General features: G+C 39.8%; 1 protein-coding gene across 3 annotated transcripts in view; it reads right to left on the bottom strand.

The window, feature by feature from the left end:
* Positions 1-12,696, bottom strand: part of STAM2 (signal transducing adaptor molecule 2) — a 44,657-nt gene extending 31,961 nt beyond the window's left edge. Inside the window, exon 1 of one of the 3 annotated variants that reach the window (XM_076005539.1) lies at positions 12,079-12,696. In XM_076005539.1, the coding sequence (XP_075861654.1) occupies positions 12,079-12,445 (367 nt within the window). In that variant the 5' untranslated portion in view covers positions 12,446-12,696. The remainder of the gene's footprint in view (positions 1-12,078) is intronic. The other 2 variants (XM_076005538.1, XM_020288449.2) reach the window with 2 other exon arrangements.
* Positions 12,697-15,727: the final 3,031 nt, after the last annotated feature.

A 15,727-nucleotide genomic window follows, 5' to 3' on the forward strand; every position in this document is an offset into this window, starting at 1 on the left:
ATAAAATAGGCTCTATCAGCAATAAAAAAATTTAACTATATAAAACAAGAATGCCTGCAAGAAATCTTCAAAGTTTCTCCTATTATGTTTGGAAATAAAATCTCATGACTAGTCTTCTGCTTCCAAGCATGATAGACTATCTGTACCAGACTTGCTATCTTACCCAAAACAACTATCAAACAGGCCAAAAGAGATGACACAACTGTTTTCAGGAAATGGGTAACAGACCAGGTCTGAGATTTTCGAGGGAAAGGAAATATGTACTGAACCTTACAACAATCCCACCTTTCTGCCTGGGAACACTTCCCTGTCCCAGCAGGAGGACTAGCCCAAGTAGAGCACCTGGGGGAGACAGACCAGGTTTCTAAGCATAGGGATTGACTACAGGCCCCTGGTACACAGACACACATGTACACCTATGTAGTGAGGTCTAGCAGAGATCACCTACTATGGGGCTAAAAGGCTGTGCAGCACTGGGAGTCGTCCTGCCTATTATGAATTGAATGTATGTGTTCTTCTCAAAATTCATATGTTGAAGTCCTAATCCCCAATGTGGCTGTAGATTCTTGGGAGATGGAACCGCTAAGGAAGCAATTAAGGTTAAATGAGGTTATAAAGATGGAGCCCTGATCCAATAAAATTAGTGCCCTTTTAAGAAGATATACCAAAGAGCTCGCTTGCATTCTTTCTCTAAGTGCACATACCAAGGAAAGGCTTTATAAGGACACAGAAAGAAGAGGGCTCTCCACAACCCAAGGGGAAAGCCCTTATCAGACACCAAACCTGCTGGCACCTTGATCTTGAACTTCTTGGCCCCAGAACAGTGAGAAAGTAAATTTCTGTTGTGCAAGCCACCTGGACTATGGTATTTTGTTATGGCAGGCCTAGCAGGCTAATAAACCGCCCAACCAAAGCAAAAAGAACACTCATGCATTCAGTTGAAACCACAAAAAGGACATATCTTGAAGTAAAAGACCTCTAGAATTTAGTTCAATATCAAAACAGGCCTGCCTCACGAAGAATAAAACCAACTCTGACAAAATCTTAAGGATCTTCCAATACCATAACTACCTGAGAGAACAAAACTCAATACCTTTTAGAGGAAGACAATGTAATCTAGTGTCCGTACAAAGAATAATCACAAAGTCTACCATAATATAAAAAATTGCTAGTAAACAAAACAGTGTTCCACAATCAAGATAACAGTCAATAAAAACAGATGTCAGTATAACCCAAATGTTAGTATTAGCAGAAAAGAATTCTGAAGTAGTTATTACATATATTTCCAAGAACTTCAAGCAGAAGACAGTCATAATAAGTGAGCAGATGGTGAATGCTCAGTAGAGAAATAGTAACTATAAAAAGGGAATTTCTAAACTGAAAAGTACAATATCACAACTAAAAAATTCACTGAATGAACTTAAAAGCACACTGGGCCGGGCACAGTGGCTCATGCCTGTAATCTCAGCACTCTGGGAAGCTGACGTGGAAGGACTACTTGAGGCCAGGAGTTTGAGACCAGCCTGGGCAAACATAGTGAAAACCCATTTCTCGTTAAAAAAAAAAAAATTAAAAAGCCAGGTGTGGTGGTACATGCCTATGGTCCTAACTATTTGGGAAGTTGAGACAGGAGGATCAATTTAGCCCAGGAGCATGAGGTTGCTGTGAGCTATGATCATGCCACTACACTCCAGCCTGGGCAACAGAGCAAGATCAAGGCCCCGTATCAAAAAAAAAAAAAAAAAAAAAAGGGTAGATTGAAGATTGCAGAAACAGTTATTGAGCATGGAGACGGGTCAATTAGGTTATCAAATTTGAAAAACAGAGAGAAAGGAAGACTGAACAATAACAGAACAGTCTCAGCATATTAGGTTTTTTTGTTTTGTTTTGAGACAGTCTTACTCTGTTGCCTGGGCTAGAGCGCAGTGGCGTCAGCCTAGCTCACAGCAACCTACAATTCCTGGGTTCAAGCAATCCTCCTGCCTCAGCCTCCTGAGTAGCTGGGACTACAGGCATGTGCCACCATGCCCGGCTAATTTTTTCTATATGTTTTTAGTTGACTGGCTAATTTCTTTCTATTTTTAGTAGAGATGGGGTCTCACTCTTGCTCAGGCTGGTCTCGAACTCCTGAGCTCAAATAATCTTCCCACCTCAGCCTCCCAGAGTGCTAGGATTACAGGCATGAGCCACCACAACCAGCCAGCATATTAATTTTTTAAACTTTCAATGTAACAAATTATCACAAAATTAACAGCTTAGAACACCACTCATTGTTAGTTCATAGTTCTGCAGTTCAGCTGAGTTCTATGCTCAGTGTATCACATGGCTTGTTATTGGGAGATTGGGGTTATCGAACTAAACCATGGCAATTAAATTCATTAATACTGGAACTATGTAAAGTGAGGACTTGCCTGTACATTAAAGCAGAATTTGAATCTTTCTTCAAATGTGCATGGTACTATTAAAAACTGGAAATAATTTAGTGCAATATGCACAGTATCTTCTCTAAATACAATGCATTTTTATTAAAACACTTGTAATACCTAATCACATGGAAATTAACTATCAGGAGAGATAGATAACTGTGACTATACTAGAAAGCAATATAAAAATGTATTATGATTAAGATACTACATATCATTATCTTTGGATATGACTAAAGCATATCTTAGGTCTTTGTCTTAGAGTCTGTTTTATAACAGAATACCTAAGACTGAGTAATTTATAAAGAATAAAAATTTATTTATCACAGTTCAGGAGGCCAGAAAGTCCAAGATCAAGGCACTAGCATCTGGTGACGGCCTTCTTGCTGTGTCTTCACATGGTGGAAGGTGGAAGGGCAAGAGAGTGAACCCACTTCTGTAAGCCTTTTTTATAACAGCATTAATCCATTCATGAGGGAGGAGCTCTCATGACCAAAACACCTCCTGAAAGGCCCCACCCCCCAAACACTGTTGCATCAGGGATTAAATGTTTAAAACATAAATTTCGAGGGACACATTCTGACCACAGAAATCTTAGAGGAAAAAATTGCTTTTTATGTATAACAGAAGAAAAAAACAATTATGTGTACACCTTAAAACTGTAGTATAGGAATAGGGAAAAGCTGGCAAAAAAAATATTTTTTCCAAAAGAAGAAACAAACTAGAAAATAGAAAGCAAATAAATGAGTAGCATTCATTTTTGTATCTGGCAGGAAACCATAATTGATAGCTTTTACTAAAGACAGAAATATGTCCTTTCTTTGGGCCAATTCGTTATAAATGAAATAATTCTTCAAAATTGTAGGAGAATGATTTTTTTTAGTTTACAAATAAATTGTACATGTTTACACTAATAAAATTATATGTGCTTAAGTTTCTAGACCACGCAATTGTTAAATTTAGGTTAAATATTTGAATACCCAATCCCTCAACCTGATAAGATTATAAATATTTCACCTCCTTCTCTGCCTTCAATGACAATGACCCTACTTAGCATTCTAGAGCACTTAGGTTTAACATACATTCCCATTTACTCTTCCTCTCCATTAAATGTTCTGATTTGCTTGGGTAAACTTCTCTGAGTACTGAATGATAAATAATTAAAAACAGTAAAAGCAATTAAGTAATAGCTTCTAAGCCTTTTATATATGCTAAATCACTTGTTCCTCAACCAAAAGGATTCCCATTTTATAAATGGGAAAACTAAGATTCAGAAAAGTAACTACCATAAGGTTATACAGATAGTAAGTACTAATAGTGAAACAGAGATTTTTCAATCTGGACAGACTGGCTCAAGGAACGAGTTACAAGTTTAAACCACTATGTAAACTGGCTCTTGACTGGAATTTTTATTCAAAATTGCCAAGTTAACTAACTCTTCCCAACAAGTTAGTTTTCAGTTTCCATATGTATGAATATCTTTTTTTTTTTTTTATTTTTTTTTTTTTGTAGAGACGATGTCTCATTATGTTGCTGAGGCTGGTCTCAAACTCCTGGCCTCAAGCAATCCTTCTACCATGCCTGCCCAAAAGTTCCTTTCAGTTCAAATGAACTAAAATTCTGAGTCACCAAAATTCTCATACTGCAAATGATAATTATTAATAATAAACAAGTGCTTCATAAGAGAATATTTATTGACCAAGAATATAGTTTGTGAGTGATATGGTTTGAACGTTTGGCCCCTCCAAATGTCATGTTGAAATTCGATCCTCACTTTGGAGGTAGGGCCTGGTGGGAGATGTTTGGGTCACAGGAGGGGCTGCAGATCCCCATGAACAGCTTGGTGCCCTCCCCATGGTAATGACTGAGTTCTCCCTGTATTATAGTACTTAAGTATAACATACATTTTCTCATTTACTCTTCCTCTCCATTTAATGTTCTGATTTGCTTGGGTCAACTTCCCTTAAAGTAAATCTTTAATTTATTCTGGGGAAAGCAGTAATACAAATCCTTCTTTAAAATATATTGTGCATACCTTTTAAAATGAAAATCTACTTTATTCTTTCTACCAAGGGGGTTTGACAAATGTTGCGGATTGGTTCACTCCAGAGCTGGTTGTTTAAAGGAGCTGGCACCACCTGCTCCTTCTCCTGGTCCTTCTCTGGCCAAGTGACACACCTGCTTCCCCTTCCCCTTCTGCCTTGATTGGAAGCTCCCTGAAGCCCTCACCAGAAGCAGATACTAGCACGACGCTTCTTATACCGTCTGCAGAACCGTAAGCTAAAGAAATCTCTTTTCTTTATAAATTACCCAGCCTCAAGTATGTCCTTTATAACAACACAAAAATGGACTAATACAGTGAGTTTTCAGATACAATAAAAATTTCACCAAAGAACAAATTTTTCATCCAAATGCTATCATTTAAAAATTATACCAAATAAGATGGAGACTCTGCATAATAAAAATTTTAAAATCCTTCATCATTTCCCTTCATGCTTTTTTATTCTGAGACCTATTAAACCCAGTTCTGAGCTTGAATTAAGTCAGTCAGTCAGACTGAAATTACCTTGCAGGATATTTTGTTTTCGGCATTCCTTAACTGAGGAAACTAAAGAAAGGCCTCCTTGAATGGAACAGTGATAGCTGTAACAGGTCTCCATGGTAAAGAACTGTAAGTGTTCCACAGGGTGTTTGTAAGGACAGAGAGGCTTGTCCTTCAAGCATAAGCTGTTATAGGTCCATTAAGAAAATAAGCATTCTAAAAGATGAGAGCAATATATTATGCCAAAGTAGAGCTGAAGATGACACTAAGTCAGCACAAAACTCCTAAAAAGGAAAGGAAAGGGGAAAAGAATGTTTAGGCAATTCCAAAATGTCTCAGGTTTCTAAAAACAATATTCTTTCCACCAAGAGGGTTTGACAAATGTTGCTGATTGGTTGATGTTTTGATAACAAGAAAAAGACTATAAGCAAAAACACTTATAAAAACTTGTAACTCAGACAAAGTGAAAAATCAAGGGAGGGAGAGAAAGGAGGGGGTCAGATTCAGGGCTAGAAGACAACCAAGGAGGAAAAAAATAACAGGAGACAAAGAAATGATATATCCTCAAGTTCTCTTTTGATATCTGGGTGACAGATATCAACTGATAGTTAGAACTATCAGTTGTCAAGCAATCCAAGTTTGATATCCTACACTACATACCTATCAACAAGGTCTACTCCTAACATGAAGAATACCACTGAGGTCCTTTATTTAAACAAAAAGCACTAGAGACACATTCACCCAACTAAACTGCTGCAGCAGTATACTGTACATTCTCTTAAATCCTAAAAGCCCACAAAAAAATTCCCTTTTATAATGATTTTGACAAATCTGTCCTCAAATCCATTTGAAAGAACAAAGGCCAACAAAGAACAAAATAGCTAAGACAATCAGAAAGAAGAAGAAAGGCCGGGCGCGGTGGCTCACGCTTGTAATCCTAGCTCTCTGGGAGGCCGAGGCGGGCGGATTGCTCAAGGTCAGGAGTTCAAAACCAGCCTGAGCGAGACCCCGTCTCTACTATAAAAATAGAAAGAAATCAATTGGCCAACTAATATACATATACATAAAAAAAATTAGCCGGGCATGGTGGCTCGTGCCTGTAGTCCCAGCAACTCGGGAGGCTGAGGCAGTAGGATTGCTTGAGCCCAGGAGTTTGAGGTTGCTGTGAGCTAGGCTGACGCCACGGCACTCACACTAGCCTAGGCAAGAAAGCGAGACTCTGTCTCAAAAAAAAAAAAAAAGAAAGAAGAAGAAGAAAAAAAGACTGGGATTTGCGTTACTACCTATAAAGGCCACTGACATGAGAAGGTGGTATCAGTGCACAGGGACAGAGAAAGAGAACAGTGTAGAAAAGAAATCACAAATACAGGCCTCATATAAGGCCTCTTATAAGAAAACATGAGGAAAGTGTTGCAAAACAGTGGGGAAAAAATAGACAATTCAATCAAGGGTGATAAGACAATTGATTATTGTCTACTATCAAGTGATTATGCAAATAAATCCCTCCTCACACTGTACACAAAGATCAAGTCCTGGTGGATCAAAGACCTAAATGTGAAAATCAAAACTTTAATAAAACATTCAGAAGAAAATATGAGCCAGGCACGGTGGCTCACGCCTGTAATCCTAGCTCTCTGGGAGGCCGAGGTGGGCGGATTGTTTGAGCTCAGGAGTTCGAAACCAACCTGATCAAGAGCGAGACACCGTCTCTACTATAAATAGAAATAAATTAATTGGCCAACTAATATATATAGAAAAAATTAGCTGGGCATGGTGGCGCATGCCTGTAGTCCCAGCTTCTCAGGAGGCTGAGGCAGGAGGATCGCTTGAACCCAGGAGTTTGAGGTTGCTGTGAGCTAGGCTGACACCATGGCATTCACTCTAGCCTGGGTAACAAAGTGAGACTCTGTCTCAAAAAAAAAGAAGAAAATATGACAAGATCCTTATAACCTCAGGGTAAAGGAAGCTTTCTTAAACAAGAAAAATAAAATCAAGATGGAATCATAAATATCACTAAATTAAAACTTAACTTTTCTTTACAATAAAAGATATCAGAAACAAGTAAAATGAAGCAACAAACCAGAATACAGATTTGCAATTCACATAATCAATGAAAGATTAGTAGAGAATGTATATGGAACTCTAAAAATCAATTTTAAAAAGTAATCCAACAGAGTAATAAACTAATGAGCAGTTAATTTATAGAAAAAGAAAACAGAATGACCAAGAAACATATGAAAAGATGCTCAACTTCACTAGCAATGATGTTGAAATGAAATGAAAACGTCTTACTTCACACCTATCAAATAGAAATTAAAAACTCTGACATAGCCAACATCAGTGAGGGTGTGAAACAACAGAAACTTCACTGACACTGCTGGTGGTAGGAAAATCTCCAACAAACACTTGGAAGGGCAGTTTTGCACTATCTAATATTTTACAACTTGGAAGCAGCTACACTTCTAATGAGGAATTCCCCTTCAAGATACAATCCCTCAAGAATCTCTCATACTCACAAACACAAGAAAACATGGATAAGATCTTTCAATATAGAGTTGTCTGTAACAGCAAAAAACTGGAAAACAATTTCATGTCCACCAATAGGAGAATAGATAATGTGGTATATTCATACAGTGGAATATCACATAGCTGTTAAAATTAATGAACTAGAGCTACAAACATCAACCTGAATAGCTCTCACAAAAAAATGCCGAATGACAAAAGGTGCAAAATGACAAAAAAGACACTATTTTTATGGAGTTAAAAACATGCAAAACAATACCTACATATGTATGTGTAGTATATATAAAATAGAGTTTCTATTTGGTAAGTGTTTAACTCTGAGAAGGAAAGAAAAAGAATGGGAGCAGGTAGCCGCTAAAAATATTCAAGTATTTCAACTGTATCTATTTTTTTTTTTTTACAGACAAGGTCTTGCTCTCTCTCAGGCTGGTCTCAAACTCCTGAGCTAAAGCAATCCTCCCACCTTGACCTCCCAGAGTGCAGGTGCAAACCACCACGCCCAGCCTCAACCGTATCTTGAATGTTCTCGTCTTTAAAAAAAAAATCAGTATGTCAAAATAATAGTATTTGACAAAATTGGCTGGTAGAAATGGTCATTTACGTTACATTTTGAAAATCGTCAACTATCTTAAGGTATTAGGCTTTTGGGTAGCATGCAAGCAAAGTAAGGCACAGAAAAAAATTGGCTATTAAAGCTACAATTCTCACTCATAACCAAAAAATTATTTTCATTTTGTCTTCTATAAGCCAGGATTAATTTTAATTTTTTACAAATATTATAACGATTTCATTGTGTGTAAAAACTGACTTAAGTAAATGTTATAAATTTGAACACATAAAATAAATTTGTGTTACTGTAATGCTATCAATATATACCTTTATATTAGAGTTTCTTATAAAATTTCATTGGACAAAAAGATTGCATGAAAGTCTCAGGCTAACCCTGGTCAAGTTCTTGTAACACAATAAAAACCAATGACATAGCGAATAATGTGTCTATACACATTCAGATTTCACTGGGAAAAGTATCCTCTTAAAAGTTCATATTTCAAACTGCTGTGTCAGAAGAGTTTTGTAGAGGTAGAATTTGAGCCCAGCTTTGTGGGGCACAAATATGTCTTTAAGGAAGGAGGTACCAAGGTTGTTGAAAAGAGCAAACATTTAGCAAAGAATGGTAAATAGTAGAGAGGCAGAAACTAGCAAGAAAGATTGCCTGGGTTGAGTAAGAGGAAAGAAGATACGCAAACAGGAACCGGAGTTAGGGCTTAGAACAGACAAGTCATCACTTGGGAACCAATGAATAAGGACATGGCATCTTCCCTTTTAATACTAACCACTAAATCCTCCTCCCATGGTTCTGGCTCCATGTTTCACTTTCCCCTTGGAATTGCTAGGAATGGCTACCCCAACCAGGCTCCACCTCAGGAGTTCTATACCCCCTTTAAGACTTGAGCCCCAGTGGGAAGGGAGAGGTGTAATACATGCAGATATTTTCTATTTTTCCCCTGTGAACAGCTTCAAGGAAATCTTATTAAACAAAACAAAAAATGGGCCGGGCGCTGTGGCTCACGCCTGTAATCCTAGCTCTTGGGAGGCTGAGGCGGGCGGATTGCTCAAGGTCAGGAGTTCGAAACCAGCCTGAGCAAGAGCGAGACCCCGTCTCTACTATAAATAGAAAGAAATTAATTGGCCAACTGATATATATATAAAAAATTAGCCGGGCATGGTGGCGCATGCCTGTAGTCCCAGCTACCCGGGAGGCTGAGGCAGAAGGATCACTCGAGCCCAGGAGTTTGAGGTTGCTGTGAGCTAGGCTGACGCCACGGCACTCACTCTAGCCTGGGCAACAAAGCGAGACTCTGTCTCAAAAAAAAAAAAAAAAAAAAAAAAAAATGACTCCAGATTTGAAGAATTCCAATAAAATGTTTAAAGAGATCTAATGCTACCAAACCTAACATACCCTTCAGGGCTTGCTTTCCTGACTCCAAGGAAAGACAGAAACTTGCCAGAGTTCCTTACTTCCTAACCTTTGGCCTGTTTCCATTTGACAAGTCTCATATCATTATCAAGTCATGAATACCTAGACACTTTAACCCATCACAGCTTTTCTCAGAGACTGAGAAAAGAATTTCTTCCCCATGTGAATGATGCCAGAAAAACTGCTCACCCTCCAGGGAGACTCTGCACCTACCAAAGGAGATTCATCTATAAAGGCCCTTAATCATAAAAGGATCATATCATACATACAATAAAAGGTGGTTATTTCCTGCTGGGAGAAGTGCTATCAAGAAAGGGCAGAGGGACAGGAGAATGTCAACACCTTCCTCTTTATAGAGAAAGCTCCTATCTAAATGTCCTTGTCTACTCTTCAAGGAGGATGACTGTTTTAAATAAAGGGAGACTGTAAAGCTGCTCGTATATTCCTAGCATTGTATTTATCACACTATGTTACAATTACCTTTCTATGTGTGTGTATGTCCTCCATTAGACTGAGAGTTGCTTCGGGGCAGGAACTCCCAGTCTACTTACTCATTTTTGTGTCCCTAAAACTTAATACTATGCCAGATACAGTAATTATTCAATGCATGTTTGTTGAATGAATAGTGAAAAAAAGTATCACACACACACACACACATCAAGGAGAACATCTGAAAAAGACAATGAAACTGTAAAGGAACATTCTTGTAGATAGATCTCAAGCCAAATAATGACTTGTTTTGTAATAATGATTTCAAATTAAAAGGAGCTTTAAGATCTGAAAAATGCAACATATAATTTTGCTTCTATAATATTCTACAATATACATTTAAGTCCAATTGAGTTCCTTAGCATTTCATTCCACACTTTCTAATTCTATTACTTGTCTAGAAGTTGTTACAGGAGGGCCTCAATCAAACTCATTCTTTTACCCTCAAACTGCTTTTTGGACACTGAACTGTCATACTTGAGCTAATAAGTACTTGAAGCTTTAGTTGATAGCACTGCCCATGAAATAATCTATACACAGCAGTGTGTTTCGTCTGAGCAGCAGTGACTCTTTAACTACAGCACTACTGTAGTAAAAAACTGTGATCCACCAAACCTTGCAGGGGGACCTCAGGAGCCACTGAGAACAAAACTGCCAGAGGAACTCAGCCTACTTCCACCAGAGAAGTTTTCAATTAAAGAACAATGGACTTCCAGGAAAGATTTACCTTGAAGAAACAATTCAGAGTTTTTAGGTTTTAAAATCATTTGTCTTATTCTATTTTACACCTTCTGTTTTATTTCACTAGAACAAAAAGTAAGTCTTCACAACGGCAATAAAAAGTACAGGTCTCACAAAGGAAGACATACTTCAATTAGGTTCCAAAAGCAGAGACCATGCTTCAGAAGTGTGATGTTTCCTAGATTTATGTCAGTCACCTATGTTCATCGTCTACCAAGAAAAAAGCTGAATGAAATAATGAAAATATATATTTAAAGACAAAGGGTCAAGATATGATTACAAATTTTTACATGTATATTATCTGACTCACGTATATTTGATTTTTGAACATAGTTTTGGAATTACAGAACATACCAAAATAGGACACTTTCTGGAGTCTCCTCATAATTACAAAATTTTAGCTATAAAACGTGACATACTACTAAAATGTGCAGTATTCTGTGTGATTGGCAATTTTCAGCCATGCTTTTTTTTCTTTCATTCTAAGTCCTAAAAATCTACCCAGAGTTCTGTTAACTACCAAAACAAACAAACAAAAAACAACCCTGTAGTCCCAGCTACTTGGGAAGGTAAGGCAGGAGAATTGCTCAAGCCCAGGAGTTCCGAGTCCAGCCTGGACAACACAGCGATACCTAGTCTCTCAAAAAAAAAAAAAAAATTCTTAGCCAGCTTACAGTTGCTTTAATTCCCAAAATAAGTCTTACAGCTTTGTTCATCTTTTTCTCATTCTATAGTCACTGAGAGACCAGCATTCGTTACAACTCCAACAAATAAACTATTAGTTGTTCTGGAGCGTTTCAAGATTCTAGAGTTTTCCTTTTCATACTCTAAAACAGAACAACTCGTAGCATTTGTGCAATCCTTGCAATCTGAGGATAAAGAACACCACCACCTTCACAACTGCAAACAAATCCTGAAGCTGCGCTATAGGGATTGAATGCATGTGTAATATACGAAAGAAGAAATTCTTCCTAGTCAACTGGGGTAAGTCGAGATCTCCAGTATTGGGCTGCCCTAGAGAGCGGTCTCCACTGCTGTATCATCTTTAAAGGGGATGGGGGATGGGGGTTAACCATTCCTAAAGAGAGCAGGAAGTTTGTACCCTCAACTCCACAATTACTTCCTTAGTCCAGTCTCCAGCGAGCCTCAGGCTCTTTCCTATTCCTACGCTTCTCGACAGGCACGGTCCTTTCGAGATCCCAGCTTCAGGCAGGCAGGAGGCACTCAGACTGGTAGCAACGCGCTGAGGTTACCCCCAGAAAAATCCCGACGACTACTAGGTGGCGGCCCCGCCCCTCCCTCCCTTTGCTTGGCTTCCCAGTCCTGGAGTCGCCACTGCCCACTTTCCAGCTGGACGAACCAGGGCTGGGCACAGCACTCACCCACGTCTTGCTCGAAGGGGTTGGCGGTGAACAGAGGCATCTCGCTGGCGCCCGGGCCCAAGTCACGGCGATCCGGCTGAAGCTCACCAGCTGCTCCACACTGGGTGACCCGCGGCCGCGGCTTCCTAGACGGCTCCTTTTCGGCTGCCGTCCCTGCACTTCCGCCACTGCTTCTGCCCGTCTTCCGCCTGACAGGCCGCCTCCGAGTCCGCCCTCCGCCCCCAGTTCCCCCATCCTCCGAGACAGGGTCCCTCCGGTCTCGGGCATCCTCCCAGCGCCTTTGTCGCCGCTGCTCTCCAGGAGAAGGCGGCAGATCCCGTCCCATACCGCCGCAGGGGTCAGGCGGCCGCTGCGGCCACCTTTCCATCGCTAGGACCCCGGCGAGACACGGAGCTGGGGACCTTCGGGGCCGGAAGTAGTCGCGCCTGGAACTAGGCGACGCCGGAGGTCAGGAAGCTGCAGTGCAGCCGGCGGCGCGGCAGGGGGCGCGGTCGCCCGTGATTTTTCGCCATGGACACCTGGGTCTAACAGCCACCTTCTCTCTAGTTTAGTTAGTTTCTCGGAGGCTGGTTTAGTCCCTGGCGGCCGTAGGCCCGTGGTTGCGTTCACGTCACAGTCCCGTTGCCCTGGAAACGGAGCCGCCGACACGGAAGTGGCTTTGAGATTCTGCAAAGGGTCTGGCTCTGCTCTCCGACTCTTGCAATGTTGCACGCTCCTCAGCACCCAGACCAAACCCGGCCGGAATAAACCACCCGGAAGAGCGGAACTGTGGCGCTGTGGTGACTTGCAAATTTTCGCTTTCCATCGTGTCTCCTCCATAAAAAAACACTGGTCGGCCCTGGGAATCCAAAGACGAAGGAGACACAGTCCCTGCCTTCGGTGTGCTGAGAGTTTTGTAGGAAGATTGTATAACGTACGTGACAGTATATGACAATTCAGATATTAGTAAGAGTCATAAACTCAAATTCCCATAGGATCCAGCCAAGTATTTAAATAAATGTAAAAGTGCAAGAACTCTTCCCACACATTCCCTATACCAAATGTAATTATTTTGTCTGTCTCCCCTCCTTAGAATATAAATCCCACGATGAATTTTGTCCATTGTTGTATGTCCGGCTCCTAAAACATTGTCTGGCAAGTAATAGATGGTCAATAATACTTTTAGATTGAAACCATGACTTTCAAACTGAACAGCCGCGTATCTAAAGATAGCAGCTGCTGGTAAACCATCCATTTATTGAAGTATGGGTGCTACTAGTGTTTCCAATTTTTCAACGATTTTCAAATGTTGAGAATTAAACATTTTAAACAATGGATTTAACAAAACCACTTTACAATCTCTAGTATAAAGAGTTGATGTGATAGACGAAGTAACCCTTACACATGGAATAATTCAAAAAGGTGGAGGTAGTTGCATTTTATAGTATAAAATTAGGTGCACAAATGAGAAGGAAACATTTGCAGGTCAAAGGGGTGGTTTTCAAGACAGGTTTGGAGACTTTCTAGATGGGTTTGTCTAGTGTTAAGGCTTAGAATTGGGGTTGAGAACAATACTAGCTAGTAGTAAGAGGAAACAGATTGAGGAGAGCATTAAAGAACAAGCTAAGAAATTTTAATGGAGATAGCAGATAATTATTTAAAGATATTGAGCAACAGAGTAGTATAATAAAAATAGTTTGGAGAATATAATCTGACATCAATGAACATGATGTATATGAAAAAGGAGACCCAAAGAGTCAGAATAGTTTAGATGGCTATTGCAGCACTTTAAAGGGGAGATTTTTTTAAGAGGAGCTTTTGAGTAAGGAAAGTATTTGCCTTTGGGATGCCTTTGGAAAGCATTCATATTTTAAGGAGACTTTTTAAGCTCCTTCTCTTTAATGGCAAGCATACTCAATTACCTGTAGGTATTTATCTTTCTCTGTAAATACTCAGTCTTTTGGTGAGTTCCTCCAATTAACAAAGTTTTTAATAGTCAGACCCTGCATTAGAAACAAGAGAATACAAAGACTGTTCATTGTTACTTCATCTAGTGAAGTAACTGGCCAATTAAAAGATGTTTCAGTGGTAGCCTACAAATTCTGGTGTGCAAAGAAATGCAACTTTTTTCATTTTTCTTTATATAACCTCTTTTGAGCCCCTGTCTCCCTAATGAGAGGAGCTCAAAATTATCCATTTCAGTTCATTCATCTTTTTAGGGTTTTCGGGGTCATTGGGTTTACAGCCAACAAATTTATATCTTTACTTTGGATCACTTACCCCACACTTACCCCAAGATCCATCCCCTGGTATGTTCTTCCAGTTCTGCCAGTACATATTTGGTGAATAACCCTTTTTATTCCAAAATAGGGACAGTGCTTCCTGAAATAGGCCATGATGAAACTTGGCCCTAATTATTGGTTTAGAAACACTGAAGAGGACTGTGGCAAATCCTGAGAAGAGGAAATAGCATCTTGGAAGGCATCCTCCTCAGGTGAGAGACTTCTACATTGTCTTCAGGCAAAGGAAAGCCACTATCCGCTGGCAAGGGGGAGTGCACCACTGCTGTCGGTCCAGAGTGTTGAGGTAAATTTATCAGCTTAAAGTTCCCTAGGGTAAGGGTCCCCAGCCTATGGTGAGTTGTATAATTATTTCATTATATATTACAATGTAATAATAATAGAAATAAAGTACACAAAAAATGTAATGTGATCGAATCACCCTGAAACCATCCTCCCTACTCCAGTCCATGGAAAAATTTTCTTCCGTGAAAACAGTCCCTGGGTGCCAAAAAAGTTGGGGACTCCCCGCTGCTCTAGGGTATCTACCCAGATATCTTCATCCTGGGCTTCAGTGTTTCATTTTTTTCACATCAGGGCCCTGACATTAGTGTAAGAGACACACTGTGGGTTATGAATTCACCCTTCTTTTAAATTTTGCTACTCTCACAATCAAGTTCTGAATCTGATTGTTTTTTACCACATTCTCTCTGGTTATAGCTCATTTGCTTGCGCGCTCTCTCTCTCTCTCTCTCTCTCTTTCTCCCACCACCACATTTCTAATTGTATAAGGGGGGGGGGGAGAATGGAAGTAATCCAATAATCCAAAGACCTAAGATATTAAATTAGCTAATCAGACTACAAAATGCCAAGATGATAGAATTCTAGAACTCAAAAGTGGTGTACATCTGTGCTGCAGTACCAGTCTATGGCCCATTAGGAAATGTGCCAGACATCACTGCCTGAGCTCTGCACCATGACCCTACCACCCAGAACACCAACACCCTCCCGTGCAGCCCCCAGTCCGTGGAAAAGTTGTCTTTCATGAAAGCAGTCCCTGGTGCCAAAAGCGTTGGGGACTGCGGGATGGGAAATATGTCTGCAAAATGATAAGTAAATGAGGTAAATAAGGAAAACAAAATCATAGTGTGATCAGTGATTATAACTATATGAAATATATGATGAATTAACAAATGTTAGAATGAATGTGAATGGATATAAATACCATAAATATTATAAATAAAATATATGAATGGAAAAAAAAGGTATGACACTGGTGGTGTCAGCATTCCCTTTTCTCCCCGCTGGGCCCCACTGATCCACTCCCTGCCTCTGGATCTGCCCATTCCGGACATTCCTTACAAAGAATCATGAAATGTTAACATATGGCC

This window comes from Microcebus murinus, chromosome 8 (genome assembly GCF_040939455.1).
Source record: "Microcebus murinus isolate Inina chromosome 8, M.murinus_Inina_mat1.0, whole genome shotgun sequence".
Classification (NCBI taxonomy): Eukaryota; Metazoa; Chordata; class Mammalia; order Primates; family Cheirogaleidae; genus Microcebus; species Microcebus murinus.